The 14,328-nt window shown below is 43.0% G+C and overlaps 1 protein-coding gene across 4 annotated transcripts in view; it reads left to right on the forward strand.

Annotated features, from left to right (window-relative positions):
* PRKAG2 (protein kinase AMP-activated non-catalytic subunit gamma 2) overlaps positions 1 to 14,328 on the forward strand; it is a 389,724-nt gene that overhangs the window by 177,089 nt on the left and 198,307 nt on the right. Inside the window, exon 1 of one of the 4 annotated variants that reach the window (XM_040352745.1) lies at positions 11,664 to 12,111. The exons of the other annotated variants lie outside the window; for them this stretch is intronic. Within the exon in view, the coding sequence (XP_040208679.1) occupies positions 11,997 to 12,111 (115 nt within the window). The 5' untranslated portion in view covers positions 11,664 to 11,996. Of the gene's footprint in view, positions 1 to 11,663; positions 12,112 to 14,328 lie in introns of those variants that run through there. 4 annotated transcript variants of the gene reach the window in all.

The following is a 14,328-nucleotide window of genomic DNA, read 5'->3' on the forward strand; positions in this document are numbered from 1 at the left end:
ATACACATGGTCGGTATTCCCGACCTAAAGCTCTCATCAGACTTCTTCCAACAGGAAAACCGGTTGTGTGTACGGGGCATATGAAAAAAATTCAGATCTGGGTCTGAACTTATATAGGGTGTATGAGCTCTTGTTCAAATTCAGTGCTCACAGGGAGGTACTGTACCTGTCGCCGAGAATGTGTTTCCAGCACGACGGCATCGCGCTGATTCTCGGTGACATGGTGCCGATGTCTCGCACTCGCTGGAATAGGAAAAGCACATTCCAGTGAGCGCGTCATAGAAGCAACGGGGATCCGACTTGGATTCCAATGATACCCTAAATATATTTGGAAATCTGCCCTTGTATAATGATGTAAATAAACGTGAAAATTATAAGAAATAATTTACAGGTGTACATTAAATAATAGTAACCATAGTTAAAGTGGAGGTTCGCCCTATAAAAAAGAGGGAATCCCGCGGGAGTGGGCGTTCCTATTGACATGCCAATCAATTGGCATGCTAAACGACGGCGCACACATCGCGTCACGACTCCCCGAAAGAAGCTCGGATCGGCTCGGCTCTATTCGGTGCCGGTGCGCAGGCGCCGAATAGAGCCGAGCCGACCCGAGCTTCCTTCAGGAAGTCGTGACTGGCTGTGTGCGCCGTCGTTTAGCATGCCAATTGATTGGCATGTCAATAGAAACGCCCACTCCCGCGGGATTCCCTACCCGGAAGCCGCGTGAATTCTATGGCTAAACGATATCTACAGAAAAAAAAAAAAAAAGGTCCGTGTCATTTTATTTGCAGGACTGGGCTGGATATAATGTTAGAAATTTTTTATAGGGTGAACCTCCACTTTAAGTATAAAAAGAAAGAGGAAAAAAAAGACGTGAAAAAAAAGGTTTGACTTGGGCCTGTCGACGAAGGATCCTATAATATGTTAGGAAAAATGTTTTTTAAGATGCCATGAGAGAGTTTTAAGTTAACTTAGGCCCCTTTCAGACGTGCGGACCGTATATCCGCTTTTTCATCCATCCGTTTGCGGATGAAAAAGGGACATACACGGGTCCCTATGTGATTGCGGGTGTCAGCGGATAAACATCCGCTGACACCCGTAATCATCTGCCTCCGCAAACATCCGATTTTACAGACGGAAGAAAACCCTATTTTTTCTTCCGTCTGCGTATTGGATCGGTCTGTGTTCATCCGATCCCCCATAGGGGAGAGCGGAGAAAAGACAGGGCGGTCCCTGCACAGTGTGCACAGACCGCCCTGTCATCCGACGGCTCAGCGGGGATTTACGGAGCGATCCCCGCTGAGCTTACGGACACACGGAGGCGGATCATTACTGATCCGCCCCCTGTGAAAGGGCCCTTAATAGGGCTGCAAAATCATTATTTTTTCATAAACGATATCCAGGGGAGCCATACATCTTGAAAATGGGAGTATCGATCGTGCAGCTGCGCCGACAACTCTTGTTGGTTGTATGGTCTTCTCTGTGCAGATTTCACTGAAGAAGGGATTCAAGTTTTCCTGAAACGCTTTGGAATCAGAGAGAAGATATTGTCATTGCAACATTGACTCATCAGCAATCACTTTAATATGTCCTGTTATGTTTGAGAGCGGTGATGTATACACCTATTTTTTCCATATAATAATAAAATGTCAAATCTTATACAATTTCTTGATCTATTCTGTGTTGCTGTTAGGCCTCGTACACACGATCAGTCCAAACCAATGAAAACGGACTGAAGTTCAGTTTCATCGGTCCAAACCGACCGTGTGTACGCCACATCGGTCAGTTGTCCTTCGGTCCAAAAATTTAGAACTTGTTTTAAAATTCAACCGATGGACGCCTAACCGATCGGACAAAACCGATGGTTAGTACGCAAAAGCATCGGTTCCAAACCCGCGCATGCTCAGAATCAAGTCGACGCATGCTTGGAAGCATTGAACTTAATTTTTCTCTGCACGTCGTTGTGTTTTACGTCACCGTGTTGGACTCGATCGGATTTTGAACTGATGATGTGTAGGCACATCAGACCATCAGTCTGCTTCATCGGATGGACTGATCGTGTGTACGCGGCCTTAAAGTCCCATTGTACCGGGGGGTATCTATTGGGCTATCTTCTTAAAGGGGTGGTTCCCCTAAAAATAAAGTTTTGACATTGCATTTGCTATAATAATTACAGTTAGAATCGGCTGGTTTTATGTAAAAAATACCTCCGTACGTAGCGTTTGTATTATTCTTATTGATGGACAGGCATCCGACCGACGCATCCATCGCGTCACGAGATGCCGAAAGAAGCCGAACGTCGTTGCGCATGCGCTGTATAGAGCCGCACCGACGTTCGGCTTCTTTCGGCATCTCGTGACGCGATGGATGCGTCGGTCGGATGCCTGTCCATCAATAAGGAACGCCCACCGCCAGCATCGTACCCGGAAGTGGCGGTGGGAACGAATAATACAAACGCTACGTACGGAGGTATTTTTTACATAAAACCAGCCGATTCTAACTGTAATTATTATAGCAAATGCAATGTCAAAACTTTATTTTTAGGGGAACCACCGCTTTAACTTTTGAGGCAGATTCTGGGAACATAGGGCCAGATCCACAAAAACCCGGCGCAACGTAACTTTTTCTATTTAAGTTAGACGGCCGGAAAATTTCTACCTAAGTGCCCGATCCACAAAGCACTTACCTAGAAATTTTCGGCTGTGTAACTTAAATCCGGCCGGCGCAAGGCGTTCCTATTCAAATGGGCTGTACTGCGCATGCTCACGACGTCATTTTCCCGACGTGCTTAGCCCGGTTTTACGTTGCGCCGGGTTTTGAGAATCGCGACGGGCGTAAAAAAAAAAAAAATACGAGTTGCGGCGGGAAAAAAAAAATTGAAAAAAAAAAGACGGCGACGCGGGATAGAAGGGTCTACTTTTACAAGGTGTAAACAGTTTAGGCCTGTAAAAGCAGCCCTAATTTTACGATTGCAAACTAATACTTACGGAGAAAAAACTAAGCTGAAAAGCTTTGTGGATCTCCGTAAGTGCTAATTTGCATACGCGAAGCGGCATGTCGACTCAAAATGCCCCCAGCGGCGGATGCGGTACTGCATCCTAAGATCCAACAGTGTAAGTCCCTTACACATGTCGGATCTTCTCCCTATCTTTTGGAAACTGATTCTGTGGATCAGTTCCAAAGATAGAAACAGGGATACGCAGGCGGAACAGCAGATCCGCCTGCGTATCTCTTTTGAGGATCTGGCCCATAGATAGCAGTGCTATTTGGGGAGTTTAAGGCTCTATTTCTGAGGCGAAGACGCTTTATATTTTAACCACTTCCCTCCCAAGGTTCAACATATGACGTCATGGACTTTGAGTGGGGATATCTGAATGATGCCTGCAGCTACAGGTATGTTCCAGATATCATCTGTGCACCGTAAGAATAATCATAGTGGCAGTTTAGCCGTTTTATTGTTCTTGCAGATGACGGGAGGGGACATCCCATCCCTCCCGCCACCCTTTGGTGCTTCTCCGGGCTCGCCCAAATGATTGGCGAACTGGAGAAAGAATCTGCCAACGCTGGAAGTTTACCATAGAGATGTCTGGGGACCAGATGGTCCCCAGTCATCTCTATGACCCTCGGAGGCCCGTGTGTCACATTATGACATCGCGTCCGGGCCGGCGAATGTAAACAATGCCGTGGACGCGGCTGGAAAGGCAGACAGAGTTTATTTTATTTTTTCATCTCAGCCTTTCCAGCCTGGAGGAGAGATGTTAGATGTTATTGACCCCACATCTCTCTATAAAGAGGACCTGTCACGCACTATTCCTTTTACAAGGAATGTTTACAGGTGCGCACAGAAGCGAACGCATACGTAAGTCGCGCCCACATACGTAAACAGCGGTCAAATCACACGTGAGGTATCGCCGTGTGCGTTAGAGCAAAAGCAACAACTGTATCCCAAGACCTCCTCTGTAACTCTAAACATGTAACTAGAAAAAAAAAATATATTGCCTATGAAGATTTGTAAGTACCGAAGTTTGGTGCCATTCCACAAGTGTGCTCCATTTTAAATCGTGACATGTAAGAGCCGGTTCACACAGGGGCGGCACGACTCTGGCCGCGACTTTGCGAGGCGACCTGAAAACGACCTGAGAGCGCACCACAGCGTGACATGGGGCGACTTACAAGGCGACTTCAAGTCGCCTCCAGGACAGGAGGCTTTCCAGTGGCCAATCAAACAAGAATCAGCTCTGTGGGAGGGAGGGGGGAGGGAGGGGGAGGGAGGGGTTTGCCTGAGAAATGTATGTTCTCTCCCTGTATTGTTGCTTCTGTTAAGACAGGGGATCCGACTTCTGAGGCGACTTCCATTGAAATCAATGGGTACAAGTCTCCTAGAAGTCGGATTGAAGTAGTACAGGAACCTTTTCTGAAGTCGGAGCGACTTCAGTAGTGTACATTAAGACTGCTCTCATTCACTTAAAAAAATTAGGTATCTATTTACTCGGCGTAACATCATCTTTCACATTATACAAAAAAATCGGGCTAACTTTACTGTTTTGTTATTTTAATTTGTGAAACATTTTTTTCCCCAAAATTATTGCGCAAATACCGTGCGAGATAAAAAGTTGCAACGACCGCCATTTCTTTCCCTAGGGTCTCTGCTAAAAAAAACGTATATAATATTTGGGGGCTCTGAGTAATTTTCTAAAATAAATGATGATTTTTACATGTAGGAACGCCAGAATTGGCCGAGATGAGAAGTGGTCCTAAAATGTGCACAAGGCAGGGCTGCTCCACCATATATGTTGCATGGTGCCTGGATGAAATTGACATCACCAGCATTGGTCTAAAATATTTGGAAAATGTTTATGTAGTATTCAAAGACAGCGATACCATCTCGCAATGATTTTGTAATTTCGACCATGTATTTCACTCGCAACAGAAGATTTATGGGTCCAGGTACATAATTTACGAACTTCTTCCTCTGTAAAAGTGACTCCTAACAAAGGTAGACCTTTCATTCATCCACTCACTCTACGTTCATAGAACGCTTTTCACTGATGGAAGCTATAGAACAGATTCTATAAATGAAGGAGGGGTGGACAGTGCAGGTAAAATTACTGCTCAGGGTAATAATAAATAACATGTATAAATTTCCCAGAAGGCACCATCTCTATACAAATGGTCAGCTGTCTATCTACTGTCTATCTACTGTCAATCTGAATACCAGGGACAGTGATAGACATACATAATGGGACTTTACATGTGCCTTTCAGTGAATACCACACACTAAATTAAAACAACATAATTTTATTACAAGTATAAAAACCAGCATAAAAGTTATGAAATAGATTAATACCACTTTTCCACGAACAGGAAACACATATCACATCAAAGTTTAAGATATTATAATTTCACATCTTATGGTTCTAAATAGGTGTCATCATGGATCTACGTGTTTCGCCAAAAGGTTAGCTTCATCAGGATCCAATATCCTTACATGTGACTGTGCATAAAATCTTCACATCTAGCTGCATGTGTTATCTATAACACAATGCTCTAAAGACCTTATGATTACCATGATCAATAATCCATATGAAGTTAACTGCATATATCATATATATAGCTAGATTCAAGTAGAGCGCCTTAACTTTGCGGCGGCGTAGTGTATCGTGTTTACACTACGCCGCCGTAAGTTAGCGAGGCAAGTACATGATTCACAAAGTACTTGCCTGCTAAGTTACGGTGGCGTAGCGTAAATCGGGCGGGCGTAAGGGCCCCTAATTCAAATTTGGCTGAGGGGGAGTGTTTTATGTTAATGGGGGGGGGGGCCTGACGTGATTGACGTATTTTACAAACAGCGCATGCGCTGTCTGTGTACATATCCCAGTGTGCATTGCGGCAAAGTACGCCGCACGGTCCTATTGTTTTCTACTGATACGCCGGCCTAACTCTCTGTGAATCACCCCCATAGAGTCCCATTATTTACGTCTCTCTCTGCCCCTAGTATTCAGGTTGATAGTAGATAGATAGAGTGCCTATGACAGGTCCAGTTGTTGCATTAACCTTTGTAGCACTGGAACATTAACAGCCCAAGGGTAAGAAGGGGGAGGAGCAGAGGACAAAATATTTAGGCTAATGCCCTGTACACACGATCGGAATTTCAGATGGCCTAAAATCCGATGGACTTTTTTGTCAGAATTCCATTCAAGCTGTCTTGTATACACACAGTCAGACCAAATTCCGACCAAAACGCAGTGACGTAAAACACTACGACGAGCAGAGAAAAATGAAGTTCAATGTGTGTTTTTTTTCTCCGACGGAGTTGCACACAGACGATAGGAATTTCCTAACATTTTTTTTCCATCGAAAAAATAAATAAAACATGTTCTATTTCTAAACACCGACGGAAAAAAGTCTGATAGGGCCCACACACAATCGGAAATTTCCGATGAAAAAAGTCCATCTGACTTTTTTCATCGGAAATTCCGATCGTGTGTACAAGGGATAAGACAGCAGCCACCAGCACAAGGGACACTTCTCATTGAATATACTGTCCTTTCTGCTGGTTAAAAAAAATAACCTTAGGCTTTAAAGTGATTGTAATCCCACTCTTGTAACTTGAACCTACAGGTAAGCCTAGATTAAGGCTTACCTGTAGGTGCAAGAAATATCTCCTTAAGCTACACCGTTAAGGAGATTTTTTCACACTCGATCAACACTATCCGCTATAGCAGGCAGCGCTAATCAGTGTATTCTGATGGACGGGAAGTTTTCCGCTGTCAGAATACAATAGCACAGCGGGGAGGATTTCCCCATCGACCACGAATGAGAATCAAGTCTTTTTTTCGTTCAAACCTCTGGTTGAACGGGGAAAAAAAGACTCATCTATGTGGTGCCTTACAATTCGGACATAACAATGGATCAAGAGATGTGCTTAAAGGATAACGGTACTTTTAGCATTTCTGACCACTTTGCATATATTAAAATGTTACATTTGTTGCCATTATAAATGCATCTACTATATATAAATACAGTAAGTTATCCAGAGCTATAAAAAATGTGCAGGTCAGTTGATGATCAGGGAGGCAAGCACTGAGCTTGCCAACAACAGTTTCAATACCAGTCCTGTACTGAGGATAGCTACATGTCAAGGATATAAAGACCAAGGAAAGTACTAGAAACAAATGTGCAATCTGTGAAATTCACATGTTTTACTCTATTCTCACTTACTAGTGTACAAAATACTTCATAGGATTTTTCTGCATTTGATAATGCTGTGAATTTAAATTTTACCACAAGAGGGCAATACAGTATTGTAATCTAATGAGCCTATAAATGGCATTAGTACATTTTCAGCTTGAGGGGAAATTTAACATTTTCAATCACCAGTTTAAAGCTTTAAAGTTTTATGCTGGTTATACACTTAGGGGTTGATTTACTAAAATTGGAGAGTGCAAAATCCGGTGCAGCTCTGCATAGAATCCAATCAGTTTCCAGGTTTTTTTTTTGTCAAAGCCTAATTGAACAAGCTGAAGTTAGAAGCTGATTGACTACCATGCGATACTGCACCAGAGCACGCTCCAGTTTTAGTAATCTAACCTTAGTGTACAGGGTAGAGTATAATAATAAGGGAAAAATCCCAAAGCTATCAGTCAGAAGTGGAAATGACCATAATCTAGAACTTGGAGTTTAGGATAACAAACTGTTTAGGTCTGAGTTTATTGGATCAGGTATAGAGTAACCTATCATATGTCAGAATAAGAACTTCCTACACATTAGATATGGCTATTGTATTAAACTGAGATCTGTGCCATTAAATAACCCGATACAAGTCACTGTTTTATTTAAAATATGTGCCAAAAATTGCAAAATGTACATTTTCTTGTTTTATAGAAATAGTCTCTTGTGGCAATTGTCGTAAGGTTTACTAAATATCCCAATCCATAAAAATGGCTCATGATTATCAAATAATAATGTAAAGAAAAACTTTAGATATAACGGATCTCTTGAATGGGTGAGAGATATGTGTAATTATGTCTCCATTTATTATATGTGTCCACTGTCCAGGGATCTTCAGGTGTAAAGTTCGGTTTACACCTCAAGATCCACCCCTCTGTCCAAGGTTTTACTTACCTCCTCATTGAACAAAATCTGATTTGTTTGACAACTTCTGTCTTTCATGAATCTATGCTGTCTGTTGCTTAAAATATTTTTTTACAGCAAGAACTCATCCATGTGGTCTTTTATTAACCACTTAAGCCACGGACCAATATGCTGCCTAAAGACCCAAGGGGTTTTTACAGTTCGGGACTGCGTCGCTTTAACAGACAATTGCGCGGTCGTGCGACGTGGCTCCCAAACAAAATTGGCGTCCTTTTTTCCCCACAAATAGAGCTTTCTTTTGGTGGTATTTGATCACCTCTGCGGTTTTTATTTTTTGCGCTATAAACAAAAATAGAGCGACAATTTTGAAAAAAATGCAATATTTTTTACTTTTTGCTATAATAAATATCCCCCAAAAACATATATACATTTTTTTTCCTCAGTTTAGGCCGATACGTATTCTTCTACCTATTTTTGGTAAAAAAAATCGCAATAATCGTTTATCGGTTGGTTTGCGCAAAATTTATAGCGTTTACAAAATAGGGGATAGTTTTATTGCATTTTTATTTTTTCGTGACTGCGACATTATGGCGGACACTTCGGACAATTTTGACACATTTTTGGGACCATTGTCATTTTCACAGCAAAAAATGCATTTAAATTGCATTCTTTATTGTGAAAATGACAGTTGCAGTTTGGGAGTTAAACACAGGGGGCGCTGTAACATTTAGGGTTCACTGTGTGTGTGTTTACAACTGTAGGGGGGTGTGGCTGTAGGACTGACATCATCGATCGAGTCTCCCTAATAAAAGGGATCACTCGATCGATGCGCCGCCATAGTGAAGAACGGGGAAGCCGTGTTTACATACGGCTCTCCCCGTTCTTCAGCTCCGGGGAGCGATCGCGACGGGTCGGCTATAAACGAATAGCCGCGCCGTCGTCCTGGATCGCTCCCCGAGGCTTACCGACCGCCGCATGTACCGGGGGGGGGTCCCGATCGGACCCCCGACCCACGTCAAGCAGAGGACGTACCGGTACGTACATGTGCCTGTCCGTGCCATTCTGCTGACGTAAATGTACATGAGGAGGTCGGCAAGTGGTTAAACTCTCCAGTATTATCCCAACTATAGAAGTTAAATGAACAGGTCTGTAGTTACTTGGTAAAGACTTTGATCCCTTTTTAAATATAGGCACCACATTGGCCCTGCGCCAATCCAGTGGTACCATTCCTGCCATTAATGAGTCCCTAAAAATTAGATACAGTGTCTTTGAAATGACAGAGCTCAATTCTTTTAGGATCTGCAGGTGGATGCCACCTGGGCCTGGTGCTTTATCCACCTTTTCTGTCTAACTATTTCTGGACCATATCACTTTTGAGCCATTGAATCATTTGGGTCTGTGTCAATAGCACCCCCATTATGGACATGAGCTCCCTTATGCTCCTTTGTATAAACAGAGCTGAAGAAAGTATGTCCCCAGTCACCCAGTCTAGATTATTTTGTAAAAGGCCTATATGCTCAGACCTGACCTTTTTACTTTTAATATATTTGAATAATTTCATTGGGGTTTGTTCTACTATCTTTTGCAATCTTTTGTTTGTTTTGAATTTGTGCTTTCTTGATTTCCTTTTTACATATTCTGTTATATTCTTTGTAACATTTAAACTACACTAGTGTTCCTTCATTTTTATACTTTTTAAAAGCTCTTTTCTTATTATTTATAGCTTTTTTAACTTTGGCCGTGATCATTTTATTTTATTTTAAGCCTTTTGAATATATTGCCCATGGGAATATACTTTGCAGTGAGTTTGAATACAGTGGCCCAGATTCAAGAAGCAATTGCGCCCGTGTAACCATAGGTAACACGGCGCAATTGCTTACTTGCTCCGGTGTAACGAGTGCTCCTGATTCAGGAACCTCGTTACACCGACTGCAGCCTAAAATCTGCGCAGGGTAAGGCTCTTATGCCACGCAGATTTTAGGCTGCATTCTTGCGTGGGCCGCTAGGGGGCGCTCCCATTGTGATCAGCGTGTAGTATGCAAATTGCATACTACCACTGATTCACAAACTTGCGTGGGCCCTGCGCAAGCCAGGTACGGAGTTTCCGTAGGGCAACTTTAGCACAAGGCTGCCCCTTCTAATAGTAGGGGCAGCCAATGCTAAAGTATAGCTGCCGCTCCCGCAACGTGAAATTTTAATTTCAAGTCGTTTGCGTAAGTGATTCGTGAATGGCGCTGGACGCCATTCACGTTCACTTTGAAGCAAATGATGTCCTTGCGACGTCATTTGCCGCAATGCACATCGGGAAAGTTTCCCGACGGAGAATGCGCTGTACGCTCGGCGCGGGAGCGCGCCTAATTTAAATGATTCCCGCCCCCGGCGGGATCATTTACATTGCGCGCGCTTACGCCGGGCAATTTTGCCGGCGTGCCTTCGCAATTTACGGAGCTACTGCTCCGTGAATCGAGGGCAGTGCAAAATATTTGCGGGGGCGCAGGGCAAAATCGTTGCCCTGCTCCCCCGCAAATATCGCGCAGATGTACCTGAATCTGGGCCAGTCTTTTTGAAGAATTTCCATTTCTGTTCTGTGTTCATCAATGCCAATATTCCCTCCCAGTCTAAGTCTTTGAGAGCAGCCCTCATCCTTGGAAAATTTGCTCTCATAAACGTGTTTTTATATTTCCCGTATGTGTTTGTTGCTTACAGGTAACATTAAATTAAATCATGTTATGGTCATTGCTACCCAGATGTTCTTTCATATGAATATTGGTAATAAGCGCTGCATGGTTTCCGATTACCAGGTCCAGCAGAGCATCATTCCTAGTCGGTCGGGGGTCTCAATAAACTGGACACTAAATTTTTGCCCTTTAACTGTTCCAGCTGTGACATTAGTCCAGTCTATTACTGGGTAGTTAAAATCTCCTATTACTATCACTGTCCCAGCTCTTTCAGCCCTTTCTATCTGTGCAAGGAGCTGATTCTCCACTCTTTTTCGGCTCTGGACTGGAAGTGATGTCACTAGTCTTCTCCCTACACATTACGCGTTTTGTATACTAAAAGTTTGGAGCTTTGAGCTTCAAGCTACAAAAAGTGTGAAAGTGGCCTTACAGATAGCTAATAAGATCCTTGGTGTCAATGATTAAATATCTGGGAGGCAGAAATTGCTCATTGTTCAAGGAGCCCCCAGCAACCTCTGGAGGAACATTCAGGTTTTACATAACTCTGGTTGAGAAAGGATGCTTGGCAATAGAAATTGCATCATATTTGTGCTTAACTTTGGTCTGAGTTCCATGTGTATATTTATGGAGAAATCAAAGTACCCTCATTTAACCTGCTGGACACTGCCGCTGTGAACTTATCATCTTTTTGTCTCTTCTGAATTTGAAAAAAAAAAGTGTATTGTGACATGAGACGGATGAATGAAAAATCAATATAACCTTTACAACTTCAAACAGAAGTCAATGGCAACTCATGAAAGGAGGGTCATGTGACCTCATGTTATTTTGTCCTGATACCGTACAGAACATTTTATTTTTCTGATGATAGCAGGTCAACAATGCAGCGTTAACTCACCTGTAAGTGTGTACATTGATCCAGCCTATTGTAGCTGCACTGTAGCCTGCCCTCTGGAGCCTCCAGCCATCTTCCATTCCTAGGGGAATCAACCGCAGAGACAGGTACTCTTCCACTTCGTCGTAAGGACTCCAATTCTTATGACTTGTGTGGATAAAGGAAGTATATACTGGCCCTGTCACTAGTGAGAGGACATATACACAGGGGCTTGGGAAGGTGGTATCTCTGATGGACATTTTATTAATTCCTGTTGAATTAAATAAGTCCTGAAATGGACATGCCATTGTTCCACACCAGGGCTCTCCTGCTATAGAATATTCACAACTGTAACGATGGAATGTTATAAGTATCGCTTGCTCCGAGAACGGAGTCACTTTCTGGGCTTCAAGCCAAATGTGCATACATCCAACGTCTTAGGATCGTCCTTGGAAGGAAATGCAGCTCCACGTATGTAGTATATACACACATTCACTTACTGTTTAATTACTGCATATGACATGCATTAGTTCTTTTATGTTTTATCCAATGACTTTGGTAAACGTTTTGCCATTATTATGACTCATTTATTATTTCTGAGTGTGATTTAAAGTGATTTAAATTTTAAAGTGGTATTGAACTCACTCTGTAAACATTTGCTGACAGGCAAATATCGGTCTCTTCTGTCATAATTGCTTCCCCCCTGCCTGTCATCTGTCATGTACATTGAGCCACGCATGTTCAGCTTCTCGTTCTTTTTTGACACCCATTCTGTGAGGAGGCAATGTGACTTCTGCACGCATACACAGGAGTGATGTCATTGTGGCCCGGCCATTTATTTGAGAGTGAAAATGAAGATGGCAGTGCCTGGGACAAGCAGGAGTAGTGACAGGGCAGCACAAGAGGGCTTCCTTTAACAGGTAAGTATGTGGTGCGTACCAGTACATTAGGTCATAAATCTGCTGGGGGCCTGTTTCTTTTTTTAAGTTTAATATCACTTCAAAGTTGGACTGCAAGATAAGAAACTATTGCAGTGGCGGCTGGTAGTCAGAATTTGGGGGGGGCGGCAAACAGACCTGGCCTCCTCACTCGCAATTCTCCTCACGGCCGAGACCTGTCCTAAGACTCCCGGCCAATTGGGTCTCAGGAGTCGCTTCCTGATTGAACGGGAGGAGAAGCAGGAAGACATTAGCGAATATTAATTCGCTAATGTCACACAAGTAGGTGGGCATTGTTGTTTCTTCATGCTTGGCAGTATATCCAGAAATTGTAACTTTAATGCCCCGTACACACGAGCGGTTTTCCCGTTGAAAAAAAATGGTTTTCCCGACGGAATTCCTCTAAAGCCTGCTTTGCATACACACGATCACACAAAAGTTCTCTGAACTTTCAAGCGTTAAGAACGCAGTCACGTACAACACTACGACAAGGCGAGAAAAATAAGTTCAATGCTTCCGAGCATGCGTCAAATTGTTTCCGAGCATGTGTGTTTTTTTCCCCTCGGAATTCCATCCACTAGGATTTTTTCCTGACGGGAAAAAAGAGATTCTGCTCTCTTTTTTTTTCTGGCAGTTTTCCTGTAGGAAAAAGTATGATAGAGCATACACACGGTCGGGTTACCCAGCCAAAAGCTCTCATCTGAGTTTTTCCGACATGGAAAAAAAACGGTCGTGTGTAAGGCCGTGTACACATGATCGGTTCAAACCGATGAAAACGGACTGAAGTTCATTTCATCGGTCCAAACCATCCGTGTGTACGCCCCATCGGTCTTTTGTCCTTCGGACAAAAGTTAGAGAACTTGATGAACCGCTGACCGATCGTCGGACCATTCTCATCGGATGGACCGGTCGTGTGTACGCGGCCTCAGGGACATTAAACTCTAAAACTGCTTTGAAGCAGCTCTATAAAGCAACTTCTATAAAATTCTGGCCATTGTTCTTTTGCTGTTCATATGCCTCACATATTTTGGATAGATAGTTCTGATTTTATGAGAGTTGGTAAAATAATGTTGTTAGAAAATTGTTTTTTAACCACTTCAGGTCCGGAAGGTTTACACCCCCCCCCCCCCCCTTTTCCTGACCAAGTCATTTTTCGCGATAGGGCACTGTGTTGCTTTAACTGACACTGTATGTAATTTTTTTCCCTATAGATAGAGCTTTCTCTTGGTGGTATTTGATGACCTCTGCAGGTGTTTTTTTTTTGCGCTAGTGACGAAGAACAGCCGACAACTTTGAAAAAGAAACAATATTTTTTACTTTCTGCTAAAAAACATCAGAAATTTTTTTTTTTAAAGAATCAAATTTCTTCATCAATTTAGGCCAATATGTCTTCTGCTACATATTTTTGGTAATAGAAATCCCAATAAGCGCATATTGATTGGTTTGTGCAAAAGTTACAGCCTCTACAAATATATAGATTTTTTTTACTAGGTGATCAGCGACTTATAGCGGGACTGCGATATTGCAGGACAGAAGTCACAGAATACCCTCATCACAGAACCCCCTCCCCTTTTCATCACAGACACCTCCCCTTCACAGATCCTCCCATTACAGAGCCCTCCATCAAAGATCCCCCCATCACAGACTCCCCCAACACAGAGCCCTTCTTCACAGATCCCTCCTCATCACAGACTCCCCCATCACAGATCTCCCCATTACAGACTCCCCCAACACAGAGCCCTCCATAACA

This window comes from Rana temporaria, chromosome 5 (assembly GCF_905171775.1).
Source record: "Rana temporaria chromosome 5, aRanTem1.1, whole genome shotgun sequence".
NCBI classification, from domain to species: Eukaryota; Metazoa; Chordata; class Amphibia; order Anura; family Ranidae; genus Rana; species Rana temporaria.